The sequence below is a fragment of the Loxodonta africana genome, chromosome 11, assembly GCF_030014295.1.
Source record: "Loxodonta africana isolate mLoxAfr1 chromosome 11, mLoxAfr1.hap2, whole genome shotgun sequence".
Taxonomy (NCBI): Eukaryota; Metazoa; Chordata; class Mammalia; order Proboscidea; family Elephantidae; genus Loxodonta; species Loxodonta africana.
In genome coordinates this window covers 11,561,273-11,575,196 of record NC_087352.1, presented here as the reverse complement: position 1 = coordinate 11,575,196, position 13,924 = coordinate 11,561,273, and the positions used below count along the sequence as shown (strand labels likewise).

The window sequence follows — 13,924 nt, the reverse complement described above, 5'->3', positions numbered from 1 at the left end:
GCGATCTTGGAAGGTAGACAAGGGCCAAGTGTAAAGAAAGGTGAAGCAACAAGATAGGAGCCTGGGCTCTGACAGCTTCGCAGAGCAGACCTAGCATACCAGTTCAGGCCTTTATGGGAGACAGAAGTAAACATTCCCTCCACTTAAGTCACAGTTATTTTGGGTATCTCCGTTCCACACAGCCACTTTGGATGGTTCTCTCTCACCTCACCACCCAGCCCGAGCACCTCAGTTCCGGCCCCCCATGCCACTCCCGCCCCCCGCCATCTACTTATCAGGGCCCATCACTTACTCATCATCTGCCTCTGCCCCCTGCAGCCTCTGCTCCTTCCGCTGCTGCCGGCAGATGAGGATGCCTGTGGCGGCCACGGCGGTTGCAATGATGGCCGCGATGATGCCCCCAATGATGCCGCCGGTGGCCCCTGCACCTGCTGTGTTGGGGGTCTCTGCAAGGAAGAGAAACAGCATGAGGGGCGTCTCCAGGAGGGAACTGCAGTTCCTGATTCCCAGCACTGCCCCCCGTCACCCTCACCTGCCTCCCTTCTCTCCCAAGGGCAGGGGACCCTTACTGAGCATTTGCTGTGCATCAGGCAAGGGAGACAGAGGACAGGACAAGACATACAAAAGTCCCCACTCTCATGGAACTTATGTTCTAATTGGGAAGGGTGTCCAACAGTAAACACATAGATTCAATATCTAAGATGCCAAGTAAGGATAAGTGACATAGAATAATGACACACTGAGGGTGGGGAGATAAGTGATGAAATAGAGGCTCAAAGCAATTTTAAATAGGGTAGCCAGGGAAGGCGTCACTAAGAGGGTGACATTTGAGCTAAGACCTGAAGGGGAGGTGGAGGCAAGTCACAAGGAAATGAGGGAAGAGCATTCTGGGAAGGAGGAACAACTGCTGCAAAGGCCCTGAGGTGGGAGCGATGTGGTGTTTCTCAGAAACAGCAAGGAGTCCATGTGGCAGAAGACTGATGAGGGGGCGAGCGGGAGATGAGGGCAGGAGATGGGTGGGGTGGGGGAGATAAAAGACTGAGAATGGGGGTAGATTCTGGGATTGGGAGCCGAACCTTGTTCATTACAGAAGTGGAGTCATCCTGAGTGGAGGTTCATCACACCCCCAACCTAACAGGAAAAGAGGTGGAGAGGGACTCCTGGCCCCCTGGACCTTTCCTTCCTAGCAGTTCCGCCTCTCCTAAGGAAGTGAGTATGGAGTAATTACCTGTTTACTTGTCAATTTCCACATCAGACCGTGAGCTCCACAGGGCGGGACCTGGAGCTGCCCTGCCCACATCATCTCCAGCCCAGGGTCTGGCACACACTAGGTCTTTGCTAGGCAAATAAAGAAGGACCGCACAGGGTGTTCAAGGACCTACTGTATACCCGGTCCCACTGGCACTGGGTTGCAGATGGACACAATTCTCTGCCCCTGCCCCAGCACTAGCAGGGGACAGTAACACACACGCATGCAAGAGCCCCACAGGTTTCACCCTTTACATCAGCCCGTTAGACAGACGAGAAGATAAAGCTTCCCAGAGGAATGATCTCTGAATCCCAAACCAGTTGCCATCAAGTTCGACTCATGGCAGCCCCACGCGTGTCAGAGTAGAACTGCGTTCCATGGGGTTTTCAAGGCTGTGACCTTTGCGGCAGATCACCAGGCCTTTCTTCCAAGGTGCCTCTGGATGGATTTGAACCGCCAACTTTCAGCTAGTAGCCTAGTGCTTAACTGTTTGTGCCATCCAGGGATTCCATGCCTGGATCCCAAGGCTAGCCAATTTCCTCCTTCCTGTTCCACAGCCTGGCACCCTCTGGAGGGACTCAGAGGGTGGGGAGAATAACAGTAATTGCCACTCACCCACAATCCATCAATCAAAAATTCCTGTTATTCCTGCCGTTATTATTGACGGTGCGCCCTGAGAAGGAGCACTAGGTGTGTCTCAGTTCCCGTGTCCCCGGCGCCAGCCAGCACAGGACCCACAGAGTAAGTGGAAGTAAATGCTGGTTGAAAAATGAACTTGGTTGCTCAGTCCTGTACCAAGGGCACGTCCTCACTGAATCCCACAGCAGCCTGAAGAAGCAGATACTAAACACGCCCATTTCAGAGGTGGCGCCTGAGGCTCCAAGAGCAGAGGCAACTTGCCTAGTCACAAGGTCCACTGAGAGGCAGAGCTGGGGCTTCAACCTTGCTCCTTCCATGCCCTCCTCACTCTGAGCCTGGGCGCTCCAGGATCCCATCTGGGGTTGCAGGGTGGGGTGTGACGCTGTGGGATGGCCCCCACCCCTCCCTCTGAATCACTGAAAACTCCCAGCTGGGCCCTGGGGCCAGGGAAGAGGAAGGAGGTATGGACAGGCCACATATGGGTGTTGGAGGTGGGTCTTCCCTGGTCCCTCAGGGGCCCACTGTCCCCAGAACCAGCCCCTCCCCGTACCTCTGGGGTCCCAGGAAGTAGAACCGCCGTCTCCATCAGACCACACCCATCTACCTTTCCCCACTTTCAGGACCCTGGACACAGATTGTCCGGCGGCCCTACTCAAGACCCAACTCTTCTGGTAACTCAGAACTCTGTCTGGCCAACCTCACCTGGGAACACAGGCCCTGTTTTGGGACTCAGGAGTCCAAGTGTCCCAGCCTCAAACTCCAGACCTCATTGATCTGGTTCCCAGTCCCCTTGCCTGGGCGTCTCAGGCGTCCAACGTGCCTTTCAAGAACCCAAGTGGTCAGATTCATCCAGCCTTCCCTGGTCTGACCCCTCACCAGGTCCCCACTCCCCTGGGACCTGGAGGCTACCCCCCACCTCAAAATTTCTGGGGACCCAGGAGAGTTCAGTGCTTCAGCCTCACCAACCCCTGGGATCCAGCTGTCCCTGTCCCTCCCATTTTTCCCCCCAAGACCCAGGAGGGGTCTGATGTATTACAAGACACCCCTGCCAGTTTCCTCCAAGACGTTTATTAACTCCTGAGTGTCCACGGCAGGGGGTAGGCCAGAGCAAAAACGAGTCTCTGGGGCTCCCTCCTGGGTCCCCAGTACTCAGCTCCTGGGGCCTCCCCACCCCCATGCAGCCCTGGGGACCGAAGTCCAGTGTGCAAGCCCCCCTCCCCTCCAAATTCCAGCACGGTCAGGAGGGAGCATTCCAACTCCAGTGTGGTCCAGACAAACAAGTTCAACCAGTCCAGAACCTTCTGCTTGCATGCTGGCGGGCGTTGGGCAGGCAGTGGGGGGGGGCTCTCCGAGCTCTGTCTCTATGTCTGTCTGTATCCAGGTCACACGTAGACGGCCCGCCGTGAGATGAGGGAGCCATCCAGCTGGGACTCCATGTCGTCCTCCATGAGCACCTTGGGTGAAGGCAACATCAGGCCTTCCTCTGCCTTCTCCGCCTCCTCCTCTTGGTCCTCGTCCTTGCCCTCTGGCATCATGGGACCAGGGGTTATCGGGGTCCAGAAAACGGGCCCCCCATTCCCAAACTCCTGAGTTTTCGGATCATATGACCCTCCACTGTCGTCAGCTTCTCCTCCTCCTCCTGGGCTTTTCCTCCTCCTCCTCTTCCTCAGCAGGATGAAGGCCAAGAACCCCCCAGCCAGAAGCAGCAGCACCAGCAGCGTCCCCCCCACGGCCCCCCACACCACTGGACCCACATCTCGGGTCAAGGCCCGGGGGGTGTCTGAGGAGAGAAGGGGGTATGAGAGAGAGAGAAAGGGAGACGAGGTCAAGAGGATAATTTGGGGGATGAGGGAAGGGGAGACACAGGATGCAGGGGGGCAGTGACAGGAATTGGGGGGCACTGACTGGGCAGAAGAATGAAGAAGGTGGGGGGGCAGGAGAACCCATTCCCTCTTTGATATGCTCTGAGCACTTTGTATGTGGGTGGGGTTGCAAACTGGTGGCCCCCAGGTTGTATTTCCTTATATCTGCATGGTGTTGTTCAAAAACTACAGCAGTTAGCTGACATTTCAAAATTCAGTGATTTCGCCCAAAAATCTAGGTCTCTCTTAGGGGAAAAAAAATCAGGTGACCTAGCCACACCGAACACCCATATTCACCTGTCACTGCAGTCCAAGTGAAGACTGGTTAGGTAGTTACTCATTTCTGGTACCTGCCTGGACCCCCTGGGGGCCGTGTTGTAGAATCCTCACAAAATCTTTAAGGCCAGGGTCAGGGGATTTCTGGGTGGATCCAGCCAGGATTTGAACATGAGGCTATCTGATTCCAAAGGTCTTTGAGGCTGAGAAGGGCAGTTGTTAGTTGCCGTCAAGTAGATTCTGACTCCTGGCGACCCCATGTGTGCAGAGTAGAACTGCTCCATAGGGTTTTCAAGGCCATGACCTTTTGGAAGCAGATCCTGTCTTCCAAGGCACCTTTGGGTGAGTTCAAACGGAACCTTTCAGCTAGTAGTCGAGTGCTTAATTGTTTGCACCACCCAGGGGACTCCTGAGAAGGGCAGGGGCCTCCTCTAATTACTTGCTCCAGCTGGCTGCCTCCTCTCTAGGCCATGTATCCCCCATGTCTGGTCTCCCATAGTGTACCCTGCAGTGGCTAAGCTCAGAGGGGTCTACGGGAGACAGGAGGGAGGTAGAGAGAGGTAACCAGGGAGGGCTAAGGAGGGAGGGGGGGACATTCTGTGCCCCAAACCAGGAACAGGTGCAACTGGAACCTTCTCACACACACTCCTCTGCCCACCACCACAGGCAGGGCTTGATGGGAGGGATTTGTGGAGGTTCACTGATTCCCAACTCTGAACCCCACCTCCCTGTCACAGGAGAGGCTAAGACCCAAGGGGACCTGCTCCTGGCGGGTGTGCTTCTGGGTGTTTCTTATAGAATGTTTTCAATGGCGGGGGGGGTCCCCCACCCAGTGGGCTGTCAAATCAGGTGAGTGACTTACAAACAGCATTTAAAAAGAAAGTAGGATAGAAAAAACTTGTCTCCAGTATGAAAAGTAAATTATCTGTATATAACCTGTTGCTGTTGACTCAATTCCGACTCATAACGACCCTATCTGTGTGCGTGTATATATGTGTACACACACACACATACACACACATTTTTTTGGGGGGGGGGATTGTTGTCGTAAGGTGTCACTGAGTCAGTTTCAACTCACAGTGACCTCCTGTGACAGAGCTGCCCCATAGGGTTTTCTAGGCTATAATCTTTATGGGAGCAGATCGCCAGGTCTTTGTTCCGTGGAGCCGGTGGGTAGGTTTGAATTGCCAGCCTTTCAGTTTGTGGCTAGGTCTGTAACTGCTGGGCCACCAGTTGTGTCTGTGTGTATGTGTATATATATATATATATTTTTTTTTTTTTTTTTTGGAGTGGGGAGGGAGATATATGTGTACAGTCGTGCCCCGCGTCGAACTGTGAGACAGGTATCTCACGATGCCAAACCAGTTGCTGTCGAGTCGATTCCAATTTGTGGCGACCCTAGGTGTCAGAGGAGGACTGCGTTCCAGAGGGTTTTCAGTGGCCCATTTTACAGAAGTAGATCACCAGGCCTTTCTTCCGAGGCACTTCTGGGTGGACTCAAGCCTCCATCCTTTTGGTTGGCAGCCGAGCATGTTAACTGTTTGGACCACCCAGGGGCTAAGACTTATGAGGCGACCTGGTTAAAAACACCTGGAAAGTACTGCATAAGCCAGTGTGGAATGCCCTCTGTGTTTCTGTAGGCAGTGCTCTGGAGACGGCTGCTGGCTGTGTTTGTGCACCTGGAGTTCTAGAGCTCATGGGCGGCCCCGATGCAGCTCCCAGCGGGGACACCTGTGCTTGGACTAGGGTAAACCTGAGAGTGTGGCTTTGCGACAGCATGTCTGAGTACGCATGTGTGTGGGAAATAAGGACCTGGTCTCTGTGCATGACTCTACAAGAGACTTGAGCATGCTTTCTCTCAGGGCGTGGGTACCGGTGTTGGCGCACTCGCCCCCTTGAGACTGGCTTTCCTGAGTGCTCCGAGTGTGTGTCAGCATCCATCTTTGGGCGTGTCTGTATGATGCTGTTTCTGACTATAGCAAGGTCTGTGGCTACCTTTGGCGGGAATGGGGTAGAAGGGAGGATCCTTTCACAGTGCTTAGTGTTTTTCTGGGGGGCGTGCTTCTTTGCTGGGGCCTCTGAGTATGTGTAGGCTGCAAGCCGAAGCCCGCTGCCATCAAGTCAATTCCAACTCATAGCGACCCTACAGGACAGGGTAGAACTGCCCCACAGGGTTTCCAAGGAGTGGCTGGTAGGTTCAAAGTGCCAATCTTTTGGTTAGCAGCCGGGCCCTTAACTACTACACCACCAGGGCTCCATGTGTTTGCTGCAGTGGGTATACATGCTGAAGGGGCAGTGATGGTTCGGTAGAAGAATTCTTGCCTGCCACGCGGGAGACCCGGCTTCTGTTCCCGGCCAACGCACCTCATGCGCAGATACCGCCAGTCTGTCCGTGGAGGCTTGCCTGCCTGTTGCTAGATGCTGAACAGATTTCAGCGATGCTTCCTGACTAAGATGGACTAGGAAGAAAGACCTGGAGATCTGCTTCGGAAAACCAGCCGATGAAAACCCTATGGATCAGAACAGTCCGCTCCACGATCAATCGCAGGGCTGGTGCAGGACCAGCCAGCGTTTTGTTCATTTGCGTGTGGGCCTGATCCCACAGCAGCTAACAACAATACATCGCTGAAGGGTTGGATCCTGAAGCTTGTGTTTTCTTTGAGGCTGGAGGTGTTTCAGGTAGTAGATGGCCCCGGGGTTTCTCTAGAGAGTGTTGCCGTGTGTTGGGGGTGTCCATGTTTTGGTGGGGTTGTATTGTCCTCCAATAATCCTTCAGTGTGACTCTGTGTTTTGCAGGCTCCCTGCCTTTGAGGTGCCTAGTGGGTGAGTAGGAGTGGGAAGCAAGATCTTAGGTGTATTTCCAGTTTGGTGTCTTGCTGGTGGGTGGAGCTGACCCTCCCCTGGGTGTACCTTGGAGGGCAGGGACTGTGTCTTATTCACCATTGTTGACGGCATTGGGTTTTTTTTTTTTATTCCCATCACCAAACAGAATGCCTGGCAAACAGGAAATCTCAACAAATATCTGTCCGATGACTACTTGTGTGCTGCGAATCCCCCGTAAAGGGGTTTCCCCAGAGTTCCTGAGGGCGTGCACCCTGGGAACTTCTTTTGAGTTTCTCCCTAAGTTTCTGTGTGTGAGTGATGTTTCTGCATGTGGGATTGGTCCTGACCGAGGTTCTCTGTGCTTCCAGGTGGTCTGTGTGATAGTGTCCTCCTCTCCAAATGTGTTTGTTGTGAGCGTGTAAGACTTGCTGGGGCTGGGCCAGGGTCTCTGTGGGATTCTTGTTCGGCACAGTGCTTCTGAGTAGGTACCTCATTCTCCCTGGTGAGCGTCTCTGACTTCCTGATGAAGGGTCTGTTTACGTTCGGGTGTCTCTCCGAATGTTTGCATTTGTGCGGGGTGTGTGTGTGTGTGCGTGTGTGTGTGTAGCATGTGTGTGCTGGGTGTGCGTAGTGTGCTTGGGTTATGTGGTGTATGCGTATGAGTGGTGCAAAGTGTGTGGTGTGTATGGAGTGTGGATGTCGATGTGTGTGTGGATGTCAGTAATGTGTGTGGACATGTGTGGACTGTGACATGTATGTAGTGTGTATGGGGGTGTATGTGGTGTGCAATATGTACGTACTGTGTGTGGGGATGTATATGGTCTGTGGTGGGAAACCCTGGTGGTATAGTGGTTAAGTCCTACGCCTGCTAACCAAAGGGTCGGCAGTTCAAATCCTCCAGGCACTCCTTGGAAACTCTATGGGGCAGGTCTACTCCATCCTATAGGGTTGCTATGAGTCGGAATCGACTCGACGGCACTGGGTTTGGTTTGGTTTTTTGGTTGTGTATGTAGTGTGTGTGAATGCGTATCTGGTGTATATGTAGGGTGTGCAGATGTGTATGTAGTGTGTGGTGTGTGTGGGTGTGTATGTGGCATGTATGTAGAATGTATGGATGTCTGTGGGTGAGTATGTAGTGTGTATGTAGTATGTATGTAGTGTGTGTGGTGTATATGTGGTGTTGGGTGCATATGTAGTGTGTGTATATGTGTGTGGACTGTGTATGTGTGGCATGTATGTAGTACATGTGGTTGTGGATGTGGTCTGTGGTTGTACATGGTGTGGATGTAGTGTGTGGATGTGTGTACATGGTGTGTGACATGTATGTAATGTGTATGGATTTGCATGAGTGCATACACAGTGTGGCGTGTGTGGGTTTGTGGTATGTGGTGCGCATGTAGTATGTGTGCATGTAGTGTGGATATGGGTGTGTGGGAGGTGTGGATGTGGTGTGTGTGGATGTGTGTGGAGTGTGTACATGGTGTGTGACGTGTATGTAATGTGTATGGATGTGCGTGGGTGCATACGTGGTGTGTATGTGAGTGGAGCGTGTATGTGGTATGTGGCCGTATGTGGTGTATGTATGTAGTGTGTGAGGTGTGTGTGTGTGTGTGTGTGTATGTGTGGGGAGTGTATATGCGGTGTGTGGCAGATGGTGTAATATTATGTGTCACTAAGACGGTCTGTTTCCTGTCTCTGGCCACGGGTGTCTGTCTCTAGGTGTCTGTGTGTGACGGGGCACCCTATCTCTGTGTGCCTGCCTCCTTTCCAAGGGGCTCTGCTCTCGCCAGCAGCAGCCGCCCCCCGAGCCCCGTGGTGTGGTGTGTGCACAGGTGTGCTGCGGGACGGTGTTCCTAAGCCTGGCTCTTCTCAGGTCCATGTGGCGTCTTACAGGCTCTGGCTGGGTGTCACCTGGCTCTTTGTTAAGTGTGTCTTGGCTGCAGCCACTGTTGTCTCAGGGGTGTGTCTTGGTGATGATGGCTGTGAGTGTGTGGGGTGACGTTATGGGCGAGTGTCTGGATGTCAGTGCATCTCTGCGGAGCCTGGGGTGAGTCTCTGCAGGTGAGGGTCCTGCTGGCTGTGCTGATGTCGGGGGCTCTATTCCCAGTCTGGTGTCGTGTGTCTGTGTCTTGGGGCGTACAGCGTGTAGCAGCCCCTGTCTCTCCAGGCCTGAGGGTCTCCGACTGGGATTTCGGCGCTGTTTTCAGTAGCCAGTTCCCCTGGCCTAGCTTGGCTTCACTCCTTTCCTCCTGGCTACGTGTCCCGGTGCTCATCTGTGCTTCTGTCTAGAGGCCTGACTCTTGGCTGTCTGACGGCATGTGTGGTGCTGTGTGGGTGTGTCTTTCCCAAGCTGAAGCCCCTGGAAGCTTCTCTGGCCTTTCCTTTTTAGAAAGTCCCCAGCACAAGCCTCACCTCCTAACTCCCCTCCATGCTACCCCAAATCTAGATCCCAGCCTCAGGGCCAGAAGGAAAAGCCAATTGCCCTTGCCTCCTTCAGCGAGGAGGGTTGGGTCCCTGCCCACGTCGGCGGCACAGCCCCCCCAAAGCCCCCTACACCCAGGGGGTGGGATGATTAGGGAACAGACTGGGGTCCTCTCATGCTGCCCCCAAACCTGCTTACCTCGGACGAAGATGATCTGCTCGGCGTGGCCCGTGCCCACGGCATTGGTGACCGTGCAGATGAAGGTGGTGTTCAGCAGTCTGTCCACCGAATGGATGAACAGCTGGGAGCCCTGGACGACCGCCGAGGGTGGGAAGACACCTGACGTCCTGGGGGAGGGGTGGGTGGGTCAGGTGAGGGGAGACTGGGGCTGACAGGGGTACACAGACCTGGTCCCTGCTCATAAGTCCTCAGGAACCAGCCTCCCAGGACCCAAAATATACCCTAAACCAAAACCAAATCAAGCCCTTCACCACTGAGTCAGTTCTGACCCATAGCAGCCCTATAGGACAGAGCAGAACTGCCCCATGGGGTTTCCAAGGAGCGGCTGGTGGATTCACACTGCCAACATTTTGGTGAGCTGCCAAGCTCTTAACCACTGCGCCACCAGGGCTCCAAATGTACCCCAGAGACCCCAGATTGTCAGCTCTCTTCTTTCTTAAGGACTCAGGAGTCCCCAGCCTCTGGCCCCCTCCCCTATCACACCCAAGAATACTGGGCCCCTGGCCCCCTAGCCCCAGACCCAGGTGTCTGGGCCCTTGGCCCCCTCCTCCCTCAGACCCAGGAATCCTGGGCCCCTAGCCCCCTTTTCCCCCAGACCTAGAAGTCTGGGCCCCCGGTCCCCTCTTCCCTCAGATCCAGGAGTCCAGGCCCCTGGCCCCCTACCCCCTCAGACCCAGGTATCCGGGTCCACTCAGGACTCACGTGCTCCAGTCATAGCCTGTGGGCTCTGGGTTGCTGCGGACGTCACAGTTCAGGGTGGCCTCACTGCGCCCAAGGTACCAGTTGTCATCATAGCCAGAGATGGAGACCTCAGGGGCGTCTAAGGGAAATGAGGGGGCTGGCTCAGAGATGGAGAGAATTCCAGGAGTGGATAGGTAAGGGAATAAATGCCATCCTAAAGCAATGGGATGAACTGGCAAGAGGAGACCAGGGGAAACTCTTGAGGGCGGGACAGTCCGGGCTGGGTAGGCTGAGGCCAGTGTAGACACTGCGCAGGGAAGCCACGGTAGATAGTGTGTGTGTGTTCCTTTCCACACGCCCAGAGCAGATGATGTGGGCAGGAAGGGTGTCGAAGCAGACAGTGTTTGGGGAACCAGTGCAGACACCTGGAGGAATTCAGTGTAGATGGCACTCGGGAGCTCCAACATGTGCACGGTGAATACTACCTGAGGGAGCCAGTGTAGACACAGCTTGGGGCATCAGTGTGACCAAAGGCATTGCCTGCAGAGCCAGTGTCAATAATGTTGAGTTGGGGTGTGGTGTAACTTTGGACAGTTTTTAGGAGAGCTGGTAAAGTTCCTATTTGGCAGGGTTCATATGGAGACCATCAAGGGGAGTCTGTGGTAACATTCCAAACCAAACCCATTGCTGTCAGATCGATTCCAGCTCATAGTGACCCTATACGACAGAGTAGAACTGCCCCATTGGGTTTCCAAGGCTGTACTCTTTACGGGAGCAGACTGCCACATCTTTCTCCCGAGGAGCAGCTGGTAGGTTTGAACCACCGACCTTTTGGTTAGCAGCTGAGCACTTATCCACTGTGCCACCAGGGCTCCATGAGTAACATTAGGGGGTGTCAGAATAGGCAGTTTCTGGAACAGCTAGTATAAAACATATTGGGAGGGGTTAGTATTGACAGGGTTCGGGGCGGGGGCAATGCAAATAATATCAGGGGGTAGAGGTCGGTGTGGAGACCCTAGGAGAGTCAATATAGACATTACCCACATTACCCAGGGAAGCCAATTTAGACAATGTAAGGGGCTACATAGTCAATGTTGGGGTAGGCAGTGTATACCATGGCCCAGGATAGCTGATATAGACAGTAAGAGAGCAGTGCCAACTGGGATCCATGGAAGCCAGCATAGAAAATGTTGGGGGGCACTGCTGTGCTAGTAAACTGGCTCTCTGCAAGCAAAGAAAAAAAAGCCCCGATTTGCAGTGTTTGCCAATTTCCTTGGTGTAAATACCATCCCCATGGTTGATTTCAAGCTACCAATGTAAGTTCACTGAAAGTGGGACTGGGAAGAAGTGCACAAAACTGGCTCTTGAAAGCCCACTCTGGCATACCGTTGGTTGGGGTCAGCATAGAGAGCGCCCAGGGAAGCCACTGTAGACAACATGAGGCTGAAGAGAAGCCAGTGTAGGCAATTGGGGGTATTGTAGATGTTGTCCAGGGAAGTCAGCGTAGACAATGAAGGGACGATGTAGACAGTGGCTCAGGAGAGCCAACATAGACAATGGGAAGAAGGCAGTGTAGAAAGAACGTGGCTTAGGGGAACCAATGGAGCCCACATTCAGGAACAGTGTAGACACTGCCTGAGAGATGCCAGTGTAGACAGTGTTGGTTGGGGTGGGCCACAACCTGGTGTACTCACAGCGTACAGTGAGGGTCACAGGCAGTAGGACGGGCTCCGTGAAGCTCTCGTGCTCCACTCTGCAGGTGACCTTTGCACCATCTACTTGGCCCGAGGGCACCAGGGTGAAGCGGCTGGTGACAGTGAAGGTGCCGGCCAGGGATCCTGGCACCTGGGTCTCAGTGGCCTTCCCATTCAGGGACGAGGACCAGGAAATGCGGGCAGGTGGGCGGCCCTCACTGGAGACGCAGCGGGCCACAGGCACAGGCTCTAGGCTGAGTGTGACCTCCTGGGCTTCAGCGTGGTTCCGGGGCTGGGCTGGGGAAGAGGACAGAGTCGGCAGGTCATATCATGCCTGTAGCCATTCAACAAACACCTGAGCAGTGGAGCAGGGGGTCGAGGCACGCCTGCCTGGGTTCCATTCCCAGCTCTGCTGCTCAGCAGCTGTGTGGCTTTAGACAACTTATTTTACAACTTGGTGCCTCAGTCTCCTCTTTTGTTTAATGGGGATCATAAAAGTGCCCACCCCATGGGATTGTTGAGTGGATTCAATTAATGAATACATAAAGTATTTAAGACCGTGCTTGGCACATACTATGCTATATACATATTTGCTGCGATATGATATGTCTGTACTCTCAGCCAGAAAACCAGAGACAGGATCCAAATGCCTGGAAAGGACTGGAAAAGAAAAGCCAATTTTACAATAGTAAAAAAGAAAAAAAGAAAATCCCCACCCATACAGAATCACGTGTCCCAAAGTTCCACCTGGCCAGACCCCCCATGCCAGCAACTTCTCTTCCTGTAATCAGCGTTATCACGCAGTGCTGGAAGTGGGATAAAGATTTCCAAAGCTGGTCATTTTTTGCCCTTTCACCCTGTCCTTCTGGAAAACATGGGAAAATGTTAGGGAAAAAACAACAAAAACTCCAGGAGGAATAGTATAATACCAGCTGTCACTGATGCATCACCCTAACCCAGACTGTCCTGAGTTCTGACTCAGGTCTCCAAGCGCCTTCAGGACTCTCCATCTGGGGACTCTTCTGAGCCGCTCAACTGTGGTATGGCCTTTCCCTTCTCTCCTCTCCCACAACCCCCTCCCCTAACCCCTGCAGAGCCTCCAACAGGCCTCCCTATGTCCTCCCTGCCTGCTCCTCCCATCTGTCCCCCATGGCAGCCAGGGTGAGGCTCCAGAGCCAACCATAACCACATCCTTTCAGACGCCTCCCACGGCCCCCAGAGCCTAGCATGGTTCTTCCTCTGCCAACCACTCCAGGCACCCAACCCAATGCTCCCCTCGGTCCACGCCCCCACCCAGCACAAGGTCTCGGCAACCCTGCATGCTCATCTCCTCTGCCTGGAATGTCCTGGCCTCCCCGTCCCCTCACCTTGCTCCTCCTCATTCTCCAAATCCAAGCCCAAGCCTCACTTCCTCAAGGGAACTTCTCTGACCTCTCAGGCTCCGTCCCATCTCCTGTTAGTGGCTCGCACGTCACCTGTTCCCTCCGTCAGGGCAGACACTTGGCTGTTTTGTCTTCCATCCCTTCCCCAGTACCAGTATATGCCTACCCATTGACATCAAGTCACCCCACGTGTTACAGAGTAGAAATGCTCCATTCGGCTGTAATCCTCACAGAAGCAGATCGCCAGACCTTTCTTCTATTGTATTGGTGGATGGGCTCAAACCACTAACCTCTTGGTTAGCACTCAAGCATGAACTGTTTGCACCACTCAGGGATCTTTCGCACATGTTTCGTGCATAGTAAGTGTTCTCTAAGTCATCTCTTGCACAGGACAAATGACCATACGTGAAGAGAGACTTTTGTGCTGTGCTTCGAATGATGGAAAACAACCATGGTTTCTGGGCTTCTTGGAAAGGAAAGCGTTTACTCAGAGATGGCGCAGGGTAGACTTCTCAAACTCTCTGTGGCTGAGAGGGGAAAAATCAAGTGTCCTGAGTGAGTTGGCTTCTGAGAAATTACTAGGGGAAGGTGGGATCTCAGGGGAATCCCAATGGGGTGCTTCTTCCTGAGATTTAGCAAGAAAGGATATCCCTTGA

General features: G+C 53.7%; 1 protein-coding gene across 2 annotated transcripts in view; it reads right to left on the bottom strand.

Moving 5' to 3' along the window:
- The window catches only part of NECTIN2 (nectin cell adhesion molecule 2), a 35,394-nt gene that overhangs the window by 3,999 nt on the left and 17,471 nt on the right, over positions 1 to 13,924 (bottom strand). Inside the window, exons 3-6 of one of the 2 annotated variants that reach the window (XM_010586907.2) lie at positions 11,887 to 12,183; positions 10,214 to 10,331; positions 9,470 to 9,618; positions 293 to 446 (exon numbers count right to left, since the gene is read on the bottom strand). In XM_010586907.2, coding sequence (XP_010585209.2) covers positions 293 to 446; positions 9,470 to 9,618; positions 10,214 to 10,331; positions 11,887 to 12,183 — 718 coding nt within the window. Of the gene's footprint in view, positions 1 to 292; positions 447 to 2,934; positions 3,669 to 9,469; positions 9,619 to 10,213; positions 10,332 to 11,886; positions 12,184 to 13,924 lie in introns of those variants that run through there. The other variant, XM_064293792.1, reaches the window with a different exon arrangement.